This window comes from Fundulus heteroclitus, chromosome 18, assembly GCF_011125445.2.
Source record: "Fundulus heteroclitus isolate FHET01 chromosome 18, MU-UCD_Fhet_4.1, whole genome shotgun sequence".
NCBI lineage: Eukaryota > Metazoa > Chordata > Actinopteri > Cyprinodontiformes > Fundulidae > Fundulus > Fundulus heteroclitus.
This window is the reverse complement of record NC_046378.1, coordinates 18,064,056-18,079,249: the sequence shown is the minus strand read 5'-3', so window position 1 is coordinate 18,079,249 and position 15,194 is coordinate 18,064,056. Positions and strand designations below refer to the sequence as shown.

At 39.4% G+C, this 15,194-nt stretch overlaps 1 protein-coding gene across 1 annotated transcript in view; it reads left to right on the top strand.

The window, feature by feature from the left end:
- gosr1 (golgi SNAP receptor complex member 1) overlaps positions 1–14,362 on the top strand; it is a 28,792-nt gene extending 14,430 nt beyond the window's left edge. The window contains exons 7-9 of the mRNA XM_012877353.3: positions 9,200–9,229; positions 13,638–13,720; positions 13,887–14,362. Coding sequence (XP_012732807.1) covers positions 9,200–9,229; positions 13,638–13,720; positions 13,887–14,011 — 238 coding nt within the window. The 3' untranslated portion in view covers positions 14,012–14,362. The remainder of the gene's footprint in view (positions 1–9,199; positions 9,230–13,637; positions 13,721–13,886) is intronic.
- Positions 14,363–15,194: the final 832 nt, after the last annotated feature.

The window sequence follows — 15,194 nt, the reverse complement described above, 5'->3', positions numbered from 1 at the left end:
AAACCATGCCTGGAACGTCATCATCAGTCCCTTGTCAGAGAACACTGGAATTGGCAGTAGAAGCTGTGGTGAACCTATTGCTGCCTGCAATTTGCTTCTTGTGGTTTTCATATAGCTGAAACTTTAAAAGCATGTCCTTGTAGAGCTGCCACGAATACATAAGCAGAAAGTTATACAGCAGAGCTGTAAATTATACATTTTTTATACGTTTTTTTATGTTAGTTACTGTAAATGGATTCTCATATTCTTCCTCTGTGCTTTTCTTCATCCTGTTACATCTTTTTCTCCATGTCTGTGTGGTTAGTCCTTATGAATAAACTAGATGGAAGGAGGGGTTGGTCCATTAGGTTCGTGATACAACACTTCTAATTGAATGTGTTGACCATGACACTTCTAATAGTTATGGTCGCTCTAAGAACTTCCTCTGAAATGAGTTTTCCCCCTATTTATTTCTCAGGACAGTATGAAGTTGAGCAAAATTAGACTTGCAGAGTTCGTCGGCAGTGTGGGTTTCTGTATTATACTCCAGTGAACACCAAACTTAAGCTTTCTTCTATAGGTTTAAATTGTCCTCTTAGCTCTTGGTGAAATACTATACTACAAAATAGGAGCTTAAAGAAGGGGGTGACAATCATTTTTCACTGATTTCTTTGAAAGATGTGATGTTTTCGTTTTTCGGTATGCAGTGTTGCTTGTTATAGAAGTTGAATGAGAGCAGTATATTTTACTAACTTCTTAAATAAAATGTTTAGTAAAGCAAACAAAGTACATTATCTTGATACTTGTAACAGTAAAATATTTTAGCAGTGCTTTGAGTTTCTTTGCATTTCTTTGGAAGTAGTACCACTAAAGAATTGTTTGTTGTCAAAAAGGCTGGATGATGCTACAGCGCTGGGATTAGGTATGTGTCCCTTGGAGATTTCTTCTGATTTTGCTCATTTTGGCACACTTAAGGTCCATTTGTGGTCGGTTTAGGCATGTAAATAGGTCCGCCCAGTTCTTTAAATATGTTTATTAACTTAGTTTATTAGTCAGTGTGACCACTAGAGGGCGGTTCTGCATTAGTTTCAGAACTCAGTAACCTGGCCAGCCAGACTGATAAAGTGTGTGGGCTGCCATGTTTGTCTTGGTTTGTCTGTGGGCTCAGCAGCTCTTGCTTTCGTGGCATCGGTATGTCCCGCCTTAAACCACAATACTGCGACGTGATTGGCCCGAACCGTTTTTGGTTCAGACACAAACGGCTGAAGCCTAAGCGGCACAAGATGGAGTCTCGTGTTTGTGAAACCACAAATACCGTGAGAATTCATCTTGTAGGCAAGGTTAAGAATTCAGGGGAAATCCCCAAAAAATTAAGTATTTCCTGTGGCCGAATTCTTGTTTGTTAAAACGTTTCGTGTCTTCTCTATGAAACTTATTCAGCTCAACAAGTTAATTGCGACAAACAAAACTTGTGCTCGCATGCAAACGAGGGCGATCAGGCTAGTAACCGATAGTTAGTGCCCTGATGGCCGCCTGCTATTACAAGGGGTCTGAGTGATACTCGCAATAACAGCACAGTAGAGGTGAACAGTTGAAACCGGAGGCCTCCGCCGCTATTTAAACCGGTTATGAAGCGTTAATCGTTGAAGTGACAGATCAGCGAGATTTTTCTCACAGATGATGTCCACATAGTTATTCATTACTTCTGATAATTTTTTTTTGGTCTCCTACCCGCATCTCTCGTTTTTTGCATTTTTAAAATCCATGGAATCAAAACGATCTCGCTCGGCGGACTTTCCCAGTGACGTCATAGCATGAGTTGCTAACCTGGAAGCCGGGACCCGCTATACTGTCTGAGTACTAAATGGATAAGGTTGTTTTGCTTTCACGGCTTTTTTACAAGATGCCTCGTCGTTGTGTCGCTGTGTACTGTTCCCATGAAGATGGAAGATTGCATGAGTGGCCAAAAGACACACATAGAGCCCGTTTGTGGCTCGTCATTTTAAAGACGACTGCCTCGGTGCTCCGGGGGAGGGGTCTTTGCCTCTTCATGGCATAGACATAAGATGTCTGTGCTTCACAGCCGCTATTCTTCTTTAGATTTTAACGGCAGCTTGCATCCATTATTGTTGCACTACTGCCATCTATTGGATCCTAATATCTATTCCTCAAATTCGCTGATCCCATTACTTTTTTAAACCGAAGAATCTTCTTTTTCCCCTAAATACTATTTAGCTTATAAACCACATTCTCAATTTAAAATTCCTATTCAAACCTAATTCCGTTTTTAATAATCTTTGATTTACATATCTTCTACAATTAATAAAAACATGTTCTATTGTTTCTACATTATGACACCAACTACAAAAACCAGTAAGATGTTTCCCCATTTTACAAAGAGTTCCATTTAAAACAAACTGACCGGTTCTTATTCTATTTATAATTATTTCCTCCCTCCTGTTTATTCCTCTAATCCTTAGTACATCAACTGTATTTTGTATCCTATATAAGTGCCTTCCATTTATTTCATTATCCCACCTACTTTTCCATATCTTATTGCTTTCTCTCCAAACTATACTTTTGCCTTCAGATTTGGATAACTTTACTGGCATATCAATATATTATTTTTTATAAGCCTCCTTAGCCAACCTATCTGCTCTTTCATTACCCAAAAAACCTACATGAGCAGGAGTCCAAAACAATATTACATTTTTATTTTGTTCACATATTCTATGATGAACAGCCATAACCTCATATATTTTGATGATTATTTGTACATCCCTTTTGAATACTCAGTGCAGATAATCACTACAAATTATTTTATTTATATTAGTATCCTCCACCCATTCTCAAGCTAATAATATAGCACACTTAATTCTGCTGCATATATACTGAGATAATTAGGTGTTCTTTTTGAAATAATCTTTGTCAGGAATCACCACTGCTTTACTAGTTGCTTCACTCTTTGTCTTTTTATTTTCATGCATCTATGCCTTCCTGTGTTGTCTTTTACTTTCCTGTATCTGTTTATTAACTTGTGTGTAAATGCACCCCAGCAATCAAAAAAAATTGTTATGAGAAATTTTACCCACTGCTGCTTTTTTTAGATGCTGCTAGCAGAGCTGGAGAAAATAAAAACTAAGCAGGTTGATGCAGCATCAGAACCCCCATCACTGACAAGTTCATTTGTGAAACCAACAAAAGATGATGCCATCAATCTCTCATTCAGACCATGAAATCATTGTATTAGTAATTGCTTATATTACATATTTAACCACAACAATTTTGTTTACATGCATGTTTTAGATTTTATTCTTTCAGCTTGGGTATTTGTTTTAACTGCCATCAGGTGACCTCTAAAGGTAAAATCATCTTCATGTCCTGGGGGTGGGAAGTGAGCCCTTATCCAGCTGACTGCATACGAGGATATCACAGCCCTGGTATCTTTGCCTAAATAGTCCCAACACCATCTCACAAATTGTCTAAAGGTTATATGCCTATGCTGTTGCTTGTATTGGGACCAAGCAACCTGCAATGTCCAAACATTTAGACACATAGCTTCCATGCCAGGATGGTCTGAGTCAGGGATTTCTCCATCCATCTCCTCTGGCTTCTTCCATCTTAGCAACAACCAAGTCGATTTTCTGGCAACAGATGCACTCTCTCACAGAATCCATTATTGGCAGTGAGAACAGGAACACCTAAAAAATAAGATTGATTAATTGTATATTTGTATATGAATTACACACCATAACTGATTTGCTAAATTCACTATTAATGCATTTATGGTAAGTTGGAAATTGATTTACATTTCAGGAAATATTTAGGCCTCAATATTACTCAGTGTATATTTTTAATATGTTATTATTTTTGACTTTTGTTATGCTAGTATGTAGGTAGGCTAAATATTAATGTACAGAGACTGTTTTCAAAATGTTGTCAAGTGATTCTTTATGATAAGTAGCGCCTTATCATGGGGCCTTACTAGGCCATGGCATAAATTCATTTTTAGTTGTGAATAAATGCTAATTTATTTTAGTGATACATTTTGTCCTCATCTCTTTATTTAATAAGATAAGATAGACGTTATTGATCTAACAGTGAAGAAATTCGCTTTACACGTTGGCTGAATAAGTGACAAAAGTGGGAAAAAGACAGATTATCTTGGCGTTTAAAATAACACAAAACAGCGCAAGAAGACCTCGTTTATTTATTTTTATTTTATAATTTTGTAAACAGCTGCCGATTAAACTATATGTTACAACCTTGATATGATTATATGCGTTGTTTTACCGAAAAATCAATTATAAGCGCCGTGAAAACGGCAGCAATGCGCGCTCCCGACAAAGGGAGGGGGGTAGATTTTCACAGGGGAACTGAATTTCGCACAACACTGGCATTTTAGTCAATAAATATCTATGGTGCCTAAAAGAAAATTATGTCAACATACGAACAAATATTTGAACTGCGTAGTTAAAAGAAAAAACGTGTCCTACCATTCATCTAATCTCCTGACGTCCAATCTCCGCTCATTGTCCGACTCGCTGTTGTTCGTCCGCTGCCTTCTCTTCATCTGAAACGTCTGGGTCGAACATGTGAGGCTCCAGACACAAATATTCTTCCTCCGATACATCAGAATGGTCTCCTGGTAGGAATCGCTCGGTTGAAGTCGAAATTTCGCTTTCAGATTTCTCGTTTTGGCTACCGCATGTAGTGCAGTAATCCGCCATGTTGAGATGAACGTTCACGTACTGACGTCACGACTTCCGGGTTGGAGGGCGCTTGGAAAGTGATCATAATCTTTTCCGATTTTCTCTTAAATGTGAATTTTTTATAAAAAAAAATCGGTGGTATATTTATTTGTTCATATTTTGCTATATATATACGTAAGGTTAAGTCAAACTGACGGACGCTTCATAACCGGTTTAATGATGGCCGGTTTCTTTTCACAAAAATGGCTTCCTTTACTTCTCTTTCAAATCAACGTTTCTTTCTGTCCAGGATGCAAACATCTTCATCCTTGACTGCTGGCCCGCCGATGAGTGTAAACCACAGAATCTGGGCCTTTGTCTTTTGTCCAAATGTTCAAGAATCAATCCTTTGTCACCTCGTGTTAGCATGGTGAATTTTTTTTTTTTTGAGACAGACACTGGCTCAGGATGCACACAAACAATATATACAGGTAGACCCAACCGACATGGACATTTTTTCTAACAAAATAGAGCAAGAATTTGGGCTCGATTTTTACTGCTTTACAGCTTTGTGCATCACACTGTCACAGTTGCTAGGTAACTGAAGTTACGCTGAGGTAAGGTTTGGTTTCTTGTTACCGCCACCTGCTGAACTGGAGGTGTAGTGCATTTTTCTGCACAACTTCCCTAAACGTCATTCAGTTAATTTAAATAACATTTTTGTGGCCTTTCAGAGCAGTGGCAACAAAGCACAAAAATTACTTGGGATTCCTCTTACTCGTGTAAGAAAAAAGGTATTTAAATGTCAGGACTTTCAGTGGAAATGGGGCTATTCGTGACTGTCAAGGAAACAGTGATGATGTAAGCTTTGGAGTTTAATAAAAGGCACCACAATAGACATTTGTAGGTTGTGTTGCCATCGAATACACTGCAGCATGTGGATGGAGAAATTCCCTCATTTCTGCCATTGTCATGTACTTCCTTGTTTCTTTTGCTGAACCCATCTGAATTAAACTTTACCACACCACCTGCACAGTTACCAATGGTATTACTCAGTTTTTTGTTTGGAAACACACCTGCAAGCTTCCTGATGAGGGACTAAAATATAAATGAAGTGAACAAATAAGGCAGACAGAAAGCTTCATGCATATGCACCTGCTTACTTAAGATTGAGTGTAAATGTGCCTTTTTAAAGGGTTGATCAATTTAAATATCAGGATAAGATTTTTCCTATGATGATTACATTTATTTAAAGGGGACAAAGCTATTACAACCCAGTACTATTTGAAAAAGTAATTGCTCCCAGGATTTCCCCCAAAAAATGGTGGGTTGCGGGAGGTGCACCAATTAACTGGGTATCGTAATATGCGTCAAGCTAATAACAGCTAGCATTAGCTTATGTTGACCCGGAGGTTTTCTCCCAAATGGAAACTGTACTGACTGTTTAAATGTTGCTCTCGAACATCGAGTAAAGCCTTGCGGCCCCGCCAGACTTACAATACGGTGGGAGAAACCCTGGCTCCCTTCGTTAAAACATGGATTGACTGCGAGTAATCAAATTATTTAAAAAAAGTTCAATATCACATTACTCACCCAGGGCTGATTACTGCCTGACTTGTAGAATCAATAAATCAGTTTAGTAGAACCTCTCTGACAACATGAAGTAGACTACAAGATTTAAAAAAGAAACAAAAAACATTGTGACTCCAGTGAGATACAATGAGAGCCAAACATCGTCAAACAGAGAAAAACAGAACATAACCTTCCAAGTAGTGGTCGTCTGAAAAAAAATATACTTACAATGATTTAAAGTCAATTAAAATAAGTTATCGAAGAACTTTCCTCTGTCATTGGTATTGATTCAACAATTAAAAAAATTATACCCAAAACAACTGCTGATCACAAAGACCCATCTCACATTAAAAAAAATTAAAATGAAATGAAATTGAACATCCCCAAGACTTTTTGGAAATATTCCATGAACTGGCAATACAAAAGTGGAACTGGTTGAAAGGTTGTTTTTTTGGCTGTAAAACCAACACATTTCAGTTTACATAAGGAAGTAAACACCCTAAGTGGAAGCTTTTGTTGTTTCACTAAAAGCAGACAGTCCATTATGATCAGTTCAGTTCCATTTCCTTTTGAAGACATGGGACGAATGTTTACATTTCATTGCTTTATTAGCTGAAAAGTATTTTCTAAATGCTTCAAGTGAGAATGAAATGTGCTGGTTGTCTGTTTAAATCCTACTTTTGTTATATTTAGTTAATGTGTACTATGTTTGTCCTTAATGTGAGACAAACATAGTACATAATTGCACTTATCGTTTATGATTACATGTATATCTAAAAATATTAATATCATGAAAAGCTTTGTCATTTTGTTGTCATTTGTCACATTGTCATTTTTTTTTTATAGTAAATGACAACTCAACACTATTTCTGATCCAACTCACTTCTAAGTTACCATAGCATTTATTCTAAATCTGTCAGAATGTAATTTCCAGAAATACATCTTCTTTTTCCTATAGATTCCTATTATAATCCAAAACTTGTAATACTGCAAAAAACTATTTGACCCCTAGAGGATTTGGTTTTTGCTTTGTTGTCACACCTATTTTAGATAATCAGATTTTATAAAAAAAAAAAAAAAAGATAACCATAGGAAATACAAAGAGCTGTTTTCAAATTCTGATTTCATGTATTAACTGATTAAAAAACCTTTTCATACCAACGTGGTCCTATGTGGGGGGAAAAAAGTAGTTGCTCTGTTAACCTAATAACTGTCTGTGCCCCACACTTGCTGGCCAGGCGTTCTCCGTCAGGCTTTAGTGCTAGACAGCAGGATTAATGTTTCCACCGGTCACGACAAGTCCTCCGGGTCCTGAAGCAGCAAAGCAGCTCCAGACCATCAATCACTTTACCACCACCATGTATGACTTGCAGTATTAGTGTTACTCTCCTGAAATGTTGTTGGTTTTACACCAAATGTTGCGGGACGCACCTTCAATGTTTGTCTCACCAGTTCACAGAATATTTTCCCAGAGTTATCGGGGATTGTTGTGAGTTATTAGTAGTGTTGTGAGGTCTGTTGTGCTTCAGATGTTCTGGATTATTTTGTGACCTCCTGGATGAGTCTCTTAGAGTCATTTTGCTGGTCGCGATTGGGGAGGTTAACCAATGTTCCTTGTTTTCTCCATTTATGGATCAATGCATCTTGTTGTGGTTTGCTGGAGTCCCCTAGCCTCAGAAATGTTTTGTAACCCGTTCCAGACTCATAGATGTCAACAGACAAGGCAATAATCCAGTAAGACAGTAATCAGGCCTGGGTGTAGTTTGTGAAATTTAACCAAAAATATAGTTTTGGTTTTATGTACTAACTCAGGGTAGACTTACCTGATTTTAACTTTTGTTGGGTGTGAAACATTGAAGTACTTAAACTGTGGTTATTCCAAAAAAAGTAAAAAACAAAGCAACTGGACCTGTTTCGGTTGAATTTGCATGTTGTCTAAGCCATTACAAGGCCTTTGTTTGCCAGTAGTATAAAGCTTGGTACTCCACATTATTCCAGCCTTTTAGAATTGAGAAAGCTTCCTGAAGAGGAAACGAAACATCTTCAACTACGGAAAACAAGTCCAGTTGCTTTGTTTTTTTACTTTTTTGGAATGACCATGACCTGGATGACTGAGAATCTTCACCAGCAATTAAAATGTGGTTCTGTGTTTCTCACTAAACTCTTCCTAAAGATTGCTGCTTTCCACACCCTGTTTGTTTGACAGCGACTAAGTTCTGGAAACCGTAGTTTCCAGAACTTGAACTGCACAATCCCTGATCATATTGCTGCCTAAAAAGACACATTTTTAGACAAAATTTTTTTTACTCCAAACAAAGTTGGACTGATTAAAATAAAGTCCGTGCCCATCAGAAACCAGATTGTTAGATTCTGGGCACATTTGCTTGTGCGCGGAACAAGACTAGAAAGCATGTGGTTGGCGTGGGTTCATTCATCATGCTGGGAAAGGCAATTAGCTTGAAGCTAATGAGCAGTTTAATGACTGCAGCAAAACACAACTGGTGGGGTAAAAACGGAAGGAGCCCACTTAAAGCTAAGACCACAGAAAGTCTCATTTGAATGAGCAAAATGGCAAAAACCGATGGCTAAGGGAGCAAAGCAGAAACATTTTCACTGTTTTTTTTAATTATCTGCAGGGTGAAAACATTTTGCATCAGTTGTGGGTCACCTCACCTACTGACTGGTTTCCCCTTCACGTTCATTTAGATTTGTCATAAATAGGAGTGTGTTTATGTCTCAGCCTGGTACAAATCCACTAATAATGACTTTGTCCGGAAAGTTTCTGACCAGTCAGCGGTCTGTTCAAAGTGTTCATCACCAAGACAAAGATGAGGCTTCAGCTTTTAATCAAATTCTATTAAGTATATACCCTGTTATGTGATTGTGGAAGTTTTACATTTAAATTATGTGATTTATATCTAATCGGTGTGTATCTCTGCTCTGCTTCCAAACTTTAGCTCAGACCGACTGATGGATGACACAATAAGGTAAGCGTTACCATCTGTCCTTTCTTTGAAGAATTATTTGCAATCATAACCTCTCCACCTTCTCTGAGCTCTGTCTGGGGACTTGACAAATTTTACATGGTTAAAATGTTGCACTGCAAAAACGGATCTAAAAATAAGTAAAATGTTCTTAAAATTAGTGTATTTATCCTTGATTTGAGCAGGTAAATAAGACTATTTGCCAATGGAATGAGTATTTTGACCCCTAAAATAAGATATTTATCATCACTTGAAATAAGATGATGAAGATGAATTGTTCCTATTTTAAGTGCAAACATCTTATTCCATTGGCAAATCATCTTATTTACCTGCCCAAATCAAGGACAAATACATTCATTTTAAAGAATATTTTACTTATTTCTAGTTCCGTTTTTGCAGTGTGGTCAGGGTTGGGGTCGAGTAAAGCCTGGAGGCCCGCTTAAAATGAGCTGGGGGAGAAACCGTATTGTTGCTTGGGGTTAGCCTGGTAATTTTCAGAATGCCTCAGCTATATATTTTTGGTTGGGGCAGATATTATTCCAAATGAATTAGGAATAATTCATTAATACATTCAGGGAAAAAGCCGCTAAAAGGCACATTAATGATTTTATAGCTGATTTCCAATCTCTGGTTAGCTGCTTTAGCAGAAGATGAATTTGTGTTTTGGAACTATAAGAAACTATATGATTATGTATATTTTTTGTCCTTCGTGCTGTGAGTGATCAAAAGGTTTATTTAGAGCCGAAAGAGAAAACTGAAAAGGTAAAAAAAAAAAGCAGCTATGATGCAATCTACCTTCCTGTTATGTGTTGAAAGTGTTGCTCTCTCTTGCAGTCTCTGCGTTATTGAAAACAGTTTCCTTTAACATCTCTGTAACTCCACTGACTGCATAACACGTCAGCGACACTAAAACCAATTAACTTTGAGTCTCGTATAATATATCAGGAATCAGTGTGCAAAATATCAAGGTTACAAAAACTGCTTAAACTGCAGTAAATATTAGCCAACTGTATAACTACCTGGGATTCATGCTATAATTACTACTTATTGTTGTTTATTACATTAAAAACTGTTTTAACTTCACGTCTTACTACTACGGTCATTCACTCATGACAAACTGTGTTTAATGACATGCTGACATTCGGTTAAGCTCAAAATTATTCATACCTCTGGCAGATTTGAACCTAAGATCCTCTTCATGAAAAGAAGCATTGATCGTTTACATTGTTTTGTTGATAATAAAACAATATAAAATAAGCATCTACTTTGAAATTAAAGGTATTTTCACTTTAAAATAAGAGAATGCATGTTTTTTGTTTTTATGTTTTCACTGTTTTCACCTAATCTCTTAACTTGACAACAGCCAGATGCATGTCTCGCTCCGCCTAGCTTCACTCACATACATCTGGGACATAGCCCATAGAAAGTGATTTCTCCAACCAATTTTATGGTCTGGCCAATCAGGACGCAGGGCTGGCATTTCATAGATGTGACGTAGTGGAGAAGCGACCGTGACGTGAGACTGTTTTGATAGCAATGGCGGCTCGTTGAGGAAGCAAGCGTTAACATTGATGCTGCTATTTCTTCCGTGTTGTCCAATCTACCTAATATTGTTTCATTAAAAGAACATCAGAAAACGGCTCTGAAGGCTTTTGTTGCTGGAAACCATGTTTTCGCCCTTCTCCCGACCGGATTTGGCAAGTTTTGTTTTCCGGGGCGCGTCTGCAGCGGATGCGCAGACGCGCCACGGAGCGGTTAGCGGTTAGCACGTACCCATGTTAGGAGGCCTTCAGTCCTTAACGCGGTCGGCCCGGGATCGACTCCGACCCGCGGCGCTTGGCCGCCTGTCTTCCCCCCCCTTCCTGTCAGCTCACTGTCAATAAAACGCGTGCCACTAGAGCCGCAAACACATACAAAAAAAGTTGTTTTTTTCCCCTGCGTCGCTATCATCAGCGTCACGGGTTAGCTTCGGTGTGAGTGGTTGAAATAGCACGTCGATAAAGATGACAGACAAGTGGCTTATCCAATCATATGCAAGAAGTTTTGATAAGGCCCAGCCTTCAATAAAGGCAATTCCTATGGCGGTGTCCCAGATGTATGTGAGTGGAGCTAGGCGGAGCGAGACATGCATCTGGCTGTTGTCAGGTTACTAATCTCTAGCTCCCTGCACAAATCCTGTACTGGGTCCAGGTTGGGATCTGACCGGGCTTCCCCAAAACATTGTTACTTCCAGTAGGAAGAAACGTGGTTGAATTATAAGATTGCTATATATCTCAATCTGCCAGGGGTATGCATCATTTTGTGTTCAGCTGTATTCGTCATGCGCTTCTGGCTTGTTTGCTGGAAGCAGTGAGATTTGATAGAAAAGCGATGTTTAAGCACCTTTTTGCAGGCGGGATAATCATAATTCAAACATACAGTGGAGGCTAGAACGGCATCAGAGATGCCAATCTCCCTTTTTCATAGTCGGACAAAATGTTTTTCTCCGTAGAATTTTGCCTTGAGTAAAACCGAGGCAGAGATCTCCACTCTTCACAGATAGCGTACAGTGTCTCCTTATCCTCTGCGTCTCATGAGCCGGTTTACATCAGGGCCGGCCGAGGTCGCTGGAGTCAGCAGATATTTTCCTCCTGACCGAGGGGAACACGATCCTCACAACGCGTCTCCAGGCCAATGCTGCAGCGGGGGCCAGGACCTCGCCCACCCGTACTCCTACACATATCACCTTCCACACGCCCAACATTTTTTGCAGACTGTTTATTTCTCCTCTTAGTTACGACATACGTTTCAGGTAAACATCTGCAGTGATGTCATTTGTTTGGGCTCGTCCCGCTGTGTTGAGAGGCGTTCTGTTTCTCTCTACAGCGTTTCTCCACACTGTATGTTTACATTACTGAAATATTAACACTAAACACAAATCATATCTGAAGTAATTAGGAATAGCAGCTGGCTATAGCGGTAAGTAACATTTGTGGAAACTAATTCCTCCAACCCAGGAGCGCTAGTTAAGGATTCAAAGATGAGCTCGGAGTCTTTTATTGATTGCTGTGTGTAACGGATGCCAAAGACTCTGGCTGAAACTTTTCCTGCCAATTGCTCAATTGCACTTTTGTTCTTTGGAACTTGCTGAGGTCGGAGAGCGCGAGAGGCCCAACATCGCAGAGATGCACCGAGAAACCGCACCAAAAATCAGAGGAAATCCTACTTTTCATTTGTCAGGTGGAGACTCAAAGATCGGATGTTTTCCCTCAATAAGTCAAACCCGACATACCCGAGTCCTGTCATGTCGTGGTAACAGCGATGCTCTGTGGTGTTCTCGCTTTTGCCGAGGGAAGAATAAAAGGTTTTGATGTCCGTATTAGCGAGGTGTTTAAAGGCGAAGTTAGACGCGCCCAGACAGTCGTTCGTGTCCATTCAGGCTGAGAGAGAGAGAGAGAGAGCAAGACCTTGAGCAGACAACAGGAAGGCTAACAGAAAAGTTTTTAGTTTTCACTCTTTGTTTTCTAGAACACACAGGGGCAGAAGCTCAGTTATTATTAGATCCTAAATGTTTACAAACCTGGGTTTGCGTGTGATCTGCTCTTTAAAAAGCTTCACCAAGCAAGTGGTGTCACTCTGCCTGCATTTGAATTAGGGTTATTTTCACGTATATAGGGAAAAGCCCCTCTAATAAATCAATGTTTATGGAAATCGCAGCCAGAGACACTGCATAGCATTCCTGTTAGTTCATTTGTGCAGTAAAATGATCATTTGCAGAAAATGTGGGGGATGGGGTGAGAAATATTGTAATTTATCGGTTTAAAGTTGACTATAGAAGTGGTTTTCCAATCCTCGTATGTTTTTACCCTTTCATCAATAGTTTATTTCCTCCAAAAGAATCCATTGAAGCGATGAATCATTTCTCTGCTTTGCAATCTGCTGCGTCACTTATTGATTTAAAGGCACGATTCCAATGTTATTCCTTCAGTCAAACGCTTCCTAAAGTACGGAGGAATGCTTCATAAGATCTCTGTTAATTAAAATCCTAAAAAGCACGTAAAACATTTTCTCCTTATTTCTTTGATCGCTCTCACAGCTGCTATGTTTGCGACCTGACACACAAATATGTGCCAATTTCTCCCATCTGCTGGACTTAATGGGCAGGATCTGCTGCACGTATTTTCTACAATCTGCTTTGTGAATCAGAATCAGCTGAGATCTCGATCGGCACGTCAAAGACTTCCAAAAACCAAAGACCAAAAAACAATCCAAAAAAAATCTGATCCTCTGATCATTGCATCTCTGAGACAAAACATCTCACATTAGAGTTTAATTTCCATTCATATTTCTACTTTCTTGCTGTGAAAGGAAACTTTAGTAAAAGGTTGCAGTATTGCCCCCCCTGCTCACTTATCTTTGTATCTTTCTTTAGCATCGCAATGTCGACCAAGGAGAACATGACTTCGCAGAGGGGCTTCCTGAAATCCATACACAGCAGGGTGAACACTCTGGCCAGTATCCTTTAAACTCGGCCTGCAAGCTCTCTGTAACCTCCCAAGGCAGATGTATTGCTCTAAGATTAGTGCTGCTATTTGATAACCAGTTTTGTTTTGAAAGGTCGGTGGATATATGTCATAAAGTGTTTAATTGGTCATCTTCCCTAACTTTTTGACTCTCTCAGATCGTTTCCCAACTATCAACAATCTCATCCAGCGAGTCAATCTGCGAAAGAGACGGGACTCCCTCATCCTCGGCACTGTGGTCGGCGTCTGCACCATTCTCCTCCTGCTCTATGCTTTCCACTAACAACCCCCCCCCCCCTCTCCCAGTCAGATGAGTTCCAGCAAGGCGGGATTCTTCTGCTCCTTGTAGCATACGATCCGTCACCTCCTCCCCAGAGAGCGCGCTCAGTGGTCGGCGGGCCCCTGAGGTTCCAGAGCAGAGAGACATTTCATTGGTCCTGTTCTAGGACAGGAACCAAGTTTGACCATCAAGTTCCCACTGAGGTCGCGATTAACCGTGAGACAGATTTAGGGCCGGTGATCACTTCTTTTTCTTATACTCACAAGGAAATGGAGACCAAAAGTACAAGTTAGACCTTTTTTTTTTTTTTTTTGCTTTGTTTGTGGACAAGCTTCATGCTTTTTTTTTTTTTTTACAAGAGCAGAGAGACTAAAACTTTCTTGTTTTAATAAGGAGGTTGAAGGAATATTTTTCTTTTTCTTTTTTGGTTATTTTTAATGATTTGGGGGGAGAGAGAGACATAATTCATTGTAAACTGTAAAATGTGAATTAATAAATTATTCCTATCAGTATATGTTTTAAGTTTTGTGATGTTGCTTTTCATTTGTCACACTCTTTTAATGCAAAATTTGCATTTCTTGGAGGTAAACAGTTTTCTGGTAAGGTTTTAGCACCAGGACACCAGAGTGAGGCAACCAACGCACACTGCTGGGCACCAAAAAAAAAAAAAAAAAAAAAGGTCATACACTTTAATATTTCGTTGGACCGCCTTTAGCTTTGATTACGGCACACATTCCCTGTGGCGTTGTTTCAATAAGCTTCTGCAATGTCACAAGATTTATTTCCATCCAACGTTGCATTCATTTTTCACCAAGATCCTGCATTGATGATGGTAATCTCCAGAACATCCCAAATATTGTCAGTGGGGTTAAGGTCTGCACTCTGGTGGCCAATCCATGTGTGAAAATGATGTCTCATGATCCCTGAACCACTCTTTCACAATTCTAGCTCGATGAATCCTGGTATTGTCATCTTGGAATATGGCCGTACCATCAAGGAGGAAAGAACCCATTGACGGACTAAACCTGGTCATTCAGTAAATTCAGGTAGTCAGCTGACCTCATCCTTTGAGCTCATACTGTTGCTGAACATGGACCTAACCATCTGCAGCAACCCCAGATCATAGCGTTGCCCCCACAGGTACAGTAGTAACTAGGCATGATGGGTGCATCACTTCACCTGCCTC